General features: G+C 36.7%; 1 protein-coding gene across 1 annotated transcript in view; it reads left to right on the forward strand.

Moving 5' to 3' along the window:
• The window catches only part of ATP9B (ATPase phospholipid transporting 9B (putative)), a 157,970-nt gene that overhangs the window by 109,524 nt on the left and 39,467 nt on the right, over window positions 1-8,979 (forward strand). The window contains exon 13 of the mRNA XM_050308489.1: window positions 8,110-8,252. Coding sequence (XP_050164446.1) covers window positions 8,110-8,252 — 143 coding nt within the window. The remainder of the gene's footprint in view (window positions 1-8,109; window positions 8,253-8,979) is intronic.

Below are 8,979 nucleotides of genomic sequence, written 5' to 3' on the forward strand. Positions count from 1 at the left end.
TACCAGTGTGGAAGTTCTTAGGCCTGTAATGTTGCCTTTTTTTCTTTTTTTTTAATAGTAAGGTCCTTTTGTTTGTCAGCTTGTATTTTTTTTGGATTGTCTGTTTTCTGAAGGACAAGGGGCTGAGGGCAATAAGTCATGCTAATGAAAAGCCAGCACCTCAGGTGGGGAAAGGTGGGTAAGCTTTGTCATAGTTATGTATGTTATCTTTTACCTGGTTACCCAGTTTAAATCTTATTATGGTGGTTATAGGGAAATTCTTTTTAATTTGATATCGTTTTAAAAATTAAGTTTACATTTTTATTAGTGGAGTGTAGTTTACCTTTTGTGTGGAACTGATGATAATTACAATATACATTTAAAATTCTGATACAAATTATGTAAATCTTGAGGGGTTTTTCCTTCTACTTTTGCAGCTACTAAATTGGTCAGTTGTTTTAGTTTTGCTTTTTAAAAGCTGTCAGAAACACAGTTACCCATATCTGTATTTTTAAGTGCAAGAGAATAGAAAAGTCTTTAATCAGTGTGGGATGCAAGTTACCTGCTCTCGTCTACTCCTGAAATGATAATTCCAGTGCATATGTGTATATGGGTACAGGAAAGATGATTAGAGAGCCTTGCCACAAAACAATTCTGTTCTTTCCCTTGGCCTTTAGTTGCAGCATGTCTTCATCAGCTCGCTTGGGCTATCAGCAATTATTCAGAAAGCCAAGGCTGAAGAAAAGGCTAGCCTTAGTGGTGGATCCTCATCACCACCAAGTAGTGTGACTTTGTTCATTCGTTGTCCAGTCTTCTTCAACAGCTCGAAAGACAAAGTGAGTTGCACTTTGACTTTCTTTTGTTTAAAAAGAAAAAAGGTATCCAGGAAAGTTTTTCAAGATAATTAAAATAATTTAGGCCAAGTGGTGTTTGGTGACATTGCTGCCTCATGTATACAGTCATGTGAGTGCTGTAGCTGTATGTGCTTTTGCTTAGCTGTTAAGGAATGTGGAGGATTTACCATAAAATGATAAAGTATTGACTGGGGATCTGTTAGAAATGTGTATGACCCAGGCTCTATATTCAGTAGCAGTTTAAAGCTGGATTGACAGGGGCTTAATCAACCATCTTTTTAGTAGGATCCTTTAGTTTTAGTGTGAACAGAAGCTGAAATGTCTCTTGTCCTTTCCTTTGGACACCCCAAGGGTCCTGGTTATGGAACCATTCTGCCAAAAAGAGGCTCTCCCAAATGTCTGGAAGGAACTGCATTGCACTTAAATAGCAAAGTTTTGGCTTACTACCTGGCTACTGGCTGCTTTTGTTTCTGGGTCTTAAGGAGAAGCATTTAAAACAAATCCTTCAAGTTATATCAACCTGTTTTCAGGGGCAGTGAGGAAAACACTGCTAGGAAGCCTTATGTCTGAAATTCATTAATAACCAATCTAACCCCAGATCGTACAAATATGAATTTCTGTGTATCCCTGAGATTCAGGGAACTCACAGCTATGCAGACTGTCTTAAGAGCAGCAAGCAACTGTGCTGCTTTCAGGCATATCATAGTTTCTGTTGTCCATATTGCAGCTCTGATTTTTATAATGTATAGATGTGAGAGTATCAGTATATGTAGTCTCAGATACAGGGACATATATATATGTATGATATAGGATGCAAAGGTTTCAGTGTGGAAGAGCTAAAGAGCTACTTACAAAGTAAAGTAAAAAGGCTTAAGCAAATGGTTTAATACACATTTAGTGTGTTGTGCTTTTATACCATATCATGATATATAATGCAATCTGTATAGAGACTGAAAATATTATGTGAAGCTGCATGATATTTTACAAATTCATTTAGCAACAGGAGCTATGCTGTGTCTCTCTTGTGCTAAGACTCAGTCTTAAGGGGTCCAGTATGGTGCTGTATTACAGCATGAGCTAGCTTTGTGTTTACTTAAAATGTCTGATATTCATGCTACATAAGGAAAGCATAGAATCATAAAATTATTTTGATTGGAAAAGACCATTAAGATCATCAAGTCCAACTACTGACCCAGCACTGCGAAGTCCACCTCTAAAATATGTCTCCAATACGTGCCACTGTGAGTCTTTTAAATACCTTCAGGGGCAGGGAGTCTACCACTTCCCTGGGCAGCTAGTTCCACTGCTTGGCAACAGTTTTACTGAGGAAATTTCCCCCAATACTCAATTGTGAACTCCCCTGGTGCAATTTGAAGCAAATTCCTCTTGTCCTGTCAGTTGTTACTTGGGAGATCTACCCTCATCCGGCTACAACCTCCTTTCAGGTAGCTGTGGAGAGTGATAAGGTCTCTCCTGAGCTTCCTTTACTCCAGACTAAACACCCCTAGCTCCTTCAGATGCTCCTCATATGACTTGTCCTTCAGATCCTTCACCAGCAGCCCTTTGGATGTGCTCCAGCATCTCAGTGCCTTTTTTGTAGTGAGGGGGCAAAACTGAAGACAGAATTTGAGGTGCAGCCTCACCAGTGCTGAGTACAGAGGGACTATCACTGCCTTGGTCTTGCTGGCAACACTATTGCTGATGCAGGCCAGGATGCCATTGGCCACCTGGGCACACTGCTGGGTCATGTTCAGCAGCTGTGGACCAGCATCTCCTCCAGGTACTTTTCTGCTGGAGAACTGTCCAGCCACTCTGTCCCAAGCCTGTAGCGCTGCCTGGGGTTGTTGAGACCCAAATGCAGGCCCTGGCAGTTGGGCTTGTTAAACTTCATTCAGTTGGCCTCTGCCCATCGATCCAGCCTGTCCAAACCCATCATCTATAGATCCTTCCTGCCCGCCACGAGATGAGCACTCCTGTCTAACTTGGTGCCCTCCACAAACTTACTCAGGGTGCACTTGATCCCCTCATCCAGATGATTAATACAGATGTTGTTTAATAGGACTGGTCCCAATGCTGAGCACAAACAGTTTGAAAAAGAAGTAATTTTTTTTAACTGATCTATTGTAGTATATCATTCTCCTCTCTAATCTTGCAGCATTGCCTATTTGCTCCTAATTGTCTTTCTGTTTTTAATCTAATGGTATTACAGCAAGTAATTCCAGATTTGTGTGGAATATAGAAAGTTAATTTATGTTTTGAAAATTATTTGTATTAGACCTCTAAAGTCAGTGTTGTCACCTTTGTATAAGAGGCCTAATGAAAGGAGGCATCTGACCTGATAAATGTGATAATAAAGAAACATTTTTAATAGGAAGCAGTTATTGTTACTCTGAGACAAATATGCTACATTTCTTGTGCAAAGGTGCTTGTTTGACATGTTCTATTTGTATTTTACACTCTTCTGTGTTTTCAACCTGTAGGAAATTCATAGATTAATTTTTTCATTAATTATTCTCCAGATTTCCTCCTGAGTTTAAATTCTACCTGTGTTACAACATGTAATTGTCTGTACCAAACTTGCATGTGACCCTTGAAAAACTGCATGTGCCACAGTCACTATAGCAATACAGGGTTGATTTTTTTCCCACACATATTTAAACATAAATGTGTGGGATTGACTTCCCATTTAAAGTTACATTCATTGTCTTAGTTTTATGCAAAGTGCTGTGTGTACCTTCTTTCATTTTCTTTTATATGCTTACATAATAGACAAAAACTTAGAAAAATTAGTCCAAGAGGACTATTGGTACCAATTATTAAGCAAACAGAAACTCAGTTCTGAGGCTCTCCTTGGGAGTATCAGATAGATAGCAGAGAAAACTAAATAAAAATGTATATAGTGGACATAACACAAAGGAATATTATATTCCATTTTCCTCACCAAATAAAATATGAGAGTTTGGGAATTAGGGGAAATTAAAGGGGTCACCTGTGGGTTGATTTTTATTTATTTAGATCTTAATATAATATCGTGCTAAATGAAGTAACTTCTGTTTTGTTCTATTTTTATTTATTTAGTGACAGTTAATAGAAGTTACCAGGCTCCGAAAACCACTTTTTGTGGAGATTTAGCTTTTCCATATGTTGAAGTTAAAATATTTCAGTTGTTTCATAACCAATAATTTTAAAATTATTCCATGTTTTTTTCTAGATGGTGAATAATGCATGTATCTGTATATAGTTTATGGCTGTTTCAAGAAAGTAGAGATATGTGAATGTTAGGGGGTATAGCCATAGGAGATTTGGTACAGTTTTGGATACTAATATGACCCAAATATCATCTTCAATATTATCTTTAATAGAAAGAAGTTCTGAAAATAAAAAGAGTGTATCTCAATTACTTCATTTATTTTAAAATTGAATACTACTATGGATACTCATACTGTATCTGGAGGACTTTATTATTTTGCTACCAAACTTCTACGTATACAGAACTACTCAGGAAGTTCAAATAAAGCTACCATATAATTTTGATTCAAAATCATACCTGAATTTTATTGGGCACGATATGACTTTGTTCACAAAATTGTCTTTGCTAGCTTCATTAGGTCTTAATTGCTTTTCACTGAGTCGTGAATGGTAGAATGTTTCTGGAATTTCTAAATGTATTTGTCAATCTTTCTCAGTGAAGGCCCTTGCTTATTGGCAAAATTTGTCCATTTTGATGAAAAAAGCAAGATCAAAAACCTTTACAAGGGGACCTAATATCATTACAATTTGGGAAAAAAATGAAATTTAGAAGGCATGTGAATGTGAATGTTTAACCTAAAACACTGCAGTTGTTTTTGAAGGAATATAAGCAGAACTATCCATTTTTAATGTGTAGCAAAAAGCAGTGTGGATTCTGCAATGTTGTGTTATTCATTTGTTCTGAAGCTGAATTGCAGAGAAGTGCCACCCTGGTTCTTAATGTAAATACATCCCCAAGTTGGATAGAAATTGCCTTAGATTTGCCTGCTCTAGGATAACTAGTGCTGAGGTTCAGAGACAAGAAACTTGGTGTTACTGTGTTCGTTAAATACCCCTATTCTCTGCAACAACCTTCAGATACCTATATTACATACTGTGCCTAAATATTTCATGTTAATTGGTTTGCTAAAAACTAGTGTTACTGATGCAACAGTCTGCTAATGCTGCACCTGATGCTGTTCTATGCATTTTCATTAATAAGTCATGGTTTTGAATGGAATTAAATTGAGAAGGTTTAAAAACTGGTGAATTTGAAATGGTTTTGGTTGTATAATGAGTTTCTCGAAGTCCTCGAAGAATTTCTGAGAAACTATAAGATTATCAGGCACTGAAAGTAGCTTTGGTTTGAGTAAGCTTAGTGTCTCCTTGTTTTATTGTGTGAAAATTCTTGAACTTTTCAGTGAAACCCTGTTGGAGAGTTTTCTAGTTTCAAAAGCAAACTCACTGTTAATAGGCTGTCATCGTTTTTAGTGTTACCTCAGTGTCCATAATGTGCTAAGTGATAACTACAATGATTTCAAAGAAAAGATTTCCTTTAAGAAAGATCACCAAGTGAAGTAAGTCAGAACAGGATACAATCTACAAATTTTAGAACTAATACTAAAAGAAGTACGTATAGCACTCATTTTTATTCCTGTTTAATTCTTTATTCATTTTAACAATTCAAGCATGTACACAATATCTTACTGTGTACCAGAAAGCTGTCTTGGACTGTAGGAGTCATTGGGCAGATGTTACTTCTCTGGAGTCTAGTGGTGCCAGCATTCTATTAGGTCCATCAGCATAAAGGGGTTACACTCTGTTCCGCTTAGCAGTGCATGCTGGAAAGCTAGGGTAATTCCTAAAATGCCTTGATGCTTCGAAATACATATTTCTCCTCACTGCTCAGCAAGAGAATCTGGGAGGTTTTTTCTTTTTTTTTTCCATATCTTAAAATTATATTAAAGTGAGATTATAGTTAAATGCATATAGTAAGTGTTTAGAGCATCAAAGCCAAGATGCAAGTGAAGATACGAAGTATACTTCAGCTTTGTGAGACTTTTCTAATTTAATCTTACTGAAGTACGGTTTTTCCTATCTGAGTGACTTTTGGTAGAGCAGTCATTTGGGTGTTGTCTGTCTGTGCCGTGTTCCTGAAACTGCAGTGCTTAAATAGAGCATTCATCTTGGAATTCATGTCTTGGTAGCCCAGGCCCCCAAAAATGTAACCCAAATACCTCTTTGAAGTGGTGTGGTAAGCAGCTTTCATCCTTCAGTTAATCCCCTTTCTTCAGGCTGGAGCAAATGTCTAGCAGTTCTGAATTACAGTAAGTGTGCTTGTGTTTCTCTTGTCAAGCTAAACAAGAGAAACTTGTACTTGATGGCTAACTAGCAGGTTCTCCTCTATAAGAGGAGTAAATCTTTTGCTGTTCTTTGTGTTTCAGTGTCAGGTGTGTTGCTTGTTTTTTTACATTCGCTATAACTCTGAAAGTTAACAGACCTGCATAATACAAATACAGGTTGCTCAGTATTTGCTCTGGAGCGAGTAAGATAGGGTAGAACTGTAGTTAACCAGTGTGAGGCAATTTACTTCCAGTATTTCTCTCGTTATATTGTAGTATTTTCAGTAAAAAGAATCCCTTTAGTTGTCTATCCTTTTTTTTTTTAATGTATATTTGCATGTCTGAAGAGAGATGAAGTTAGGGATGGTATTGCAGAACTAATGGGGGTCTCACACCAGGTAGAAGGTTGGTTTTCTGCTGATGATGATTTCCAGTATGAAAATAATAGGTAATTAAAGTGCAAAATACTATCTTGAATGGACAAGAATCTTGTATCTTTTTGCGCTGCAGCATACATTGTCTTCTGCTGTACAAATTCAGGAATAAATGTGGAATAAATTTTTTTTCAGTGTGCGTCAAAATTTCAGGTATCCTCACAGTTCTAGTTAAATGCATCTCTTCTTTATGGGATAGTGCAACTTGTGGCTCCACTGTTACCTCAGGTAATTCACAGTCTGTTGCTGTGATTGCAGGATGAAGATGAAAACTCTTCATAGCTAATCTTTTGTTTATGGTGTAAAGCAGCACGTCAGGACTGTTAAAAAAGGGCTGAAGTGCATTAGCAGTATTTTGACCTTGAACAGTTTTGAGAGGTCATGTTACTGTAAACCTATTGCTTAACTTGCTACTGTCCAACCTGTTCTTTTCAGTATTTCTGTTAGAGCAGAGCCAAGAGAAGTGAATATGTGCTTATTTCTTAATCACTGCTTCTCTGACATGGTAGCAGGAACATGGTGAATAGCTAAACAAAATTAGCATTTAAATCTTTTAGAAGAAGGTGGCATAGAGTTTTGAGTTGGAGCATTTAATTTTGGGGAAGAGCAATGTGGTTCAATTTATCTCTTACCAACATGAGTGAAGATTTTATTATATCATAGGAATATGAGGTGCTTAAGGGTAGTTAATTCTTGTATGATATAGACATAGTGATATCAACAAATGAATGTGCAGACAGAATGAACTGGAAAAACATAATTCTGATTTTTGCACTTCTATGTATAGTCAGTAAAACTTGCTGCAAATTGCAAATTTTCTAGTACAGAGTTACCCAAAGGTTACTTATTGCTGCTGGCAGGCTCCAGCCCCCATGCTATCACATGAGGGTGAATTTTGCTGCTTCAGCAGTTCTCTTCTTGCTATAGACCCTCTGTAGCTACATTTTGGGAAGCACAACAAAATCATTGATTGGTTGGGAAGAAGTTGACGAATGTAGTTGTACTAACCTAAAGAAAAAAATTTGTTGGTGTTTTTTTTTTAAAACAGTGATTTGAAGAGCTACAAAAATATTTGTAAGTTCACATCATGAAGAAATGATAGGTGGTGTTTGGTTGTTTTAGCAGATAAAAACTGTGACTTGAATAGTCACCTGTTCTTGTTGTATATTACTCTTATCGGTACAAGAGTAATAATGTAATTATGTCAAGAATCTCCACAAAGTGTTGCAATCTGTCTCATGCAGAATGCATGATATTGCATTTATTTGTATTGCAATATCTTCTAGAAGTCTGGGACGGAGCCTGAATTTCTGATGCGATATGTACTCTGCAAACACATAACAAAAGCCTTGTTCCAAAATTTTGGTGCACATAGATTTAAGGTTTATTTTTTTCAGGTATCCTAAAAAGAGCTTCTAGTTTTATTTTTATGGTTATAACTTTCACTTTGCCTAATATTCACACTGATTATGGTATAAATTTCCTTTGCAGTTTGCGTGTGAACTTGGACATGGGTAAGGCAGCCTATGGGTGGATGATTATGAAAGATGACAATATTCCTGGAACAGTTGTTCGAACTAGCACCATACCAGAAGAGTTGGGACGATTAGTTTATTTACTAACGGATAAAACAGGTATATCAGGTTACAATTCTGAAATATGATGCTTTTATAAAATTTCTAAACTTGATACTGTATTTGAATATGCTAACGTAAAAGTAGATTTAGACTACTGATTTTTGGTTTTCAATCAAGTTTTAAGCATGTGCTTGAGGACTTTGTACCAGTAACAATAAGCTTAGGTAGGCCAGTACTTACATGTTAAAGTCAGTATTTGGTAGTAATCTGATTTATTTTGGTGGGAGCACTCCTTCTGTAGTAAGAGGACACTGGATTGCATGAGAAAGAGTACCACATATCTTACTCTGAAAAGACTCTGGAATAGCACTCAGGACACTGTTTTGTTCTGCACTTCATTTCTACTGTAATATTGTATGATAATAGTAGTTAAGAATAGAGAGCAAGTCATTTCCAAAATAGAGAGCAAGTAATTTCCAAAACAAGTCATAAGATCAGCTTCCAAAATGAGATCTGCTGTCCTGATGAGGTTAGTTGCTGTTTAAGTTAAAAGGCCAGTTCTAGACCTGCTGAATGACTTAATCTTCAAAACTGTAATCTGTTACTGTACCTCACCTGGTGTACTGGAACCCGCAACCTTTACCAGGATCAGAAGGTAGGTACCAAGTGTTGAAAGAAGAAATACCTTGTGTTATGCTTTCCTGGTTCTTTCTGAGATTGAATAAATAATTTCTGGTAGATCTGCTGGGTTTTTTTAAGAAGCTGAACTTTTGAACTAAGAAAG

The sequence above is a fragment of the Myiozetetes cayanensis genome, unplaced genomic scaffold (genome assembly GCF_022539395.1).
Source record: "Myiozetetes cayanensis isolate MyiCay16 unplaced genomic scaffold, myiCay2020 scf1, whole genome shotgun sequence".
NCBI lineage: Eukaryota > Metazoa > Chordata > Aves > Passeriformes > Tyrannidae > Myiozetetes > Myiozetetes cayanensis.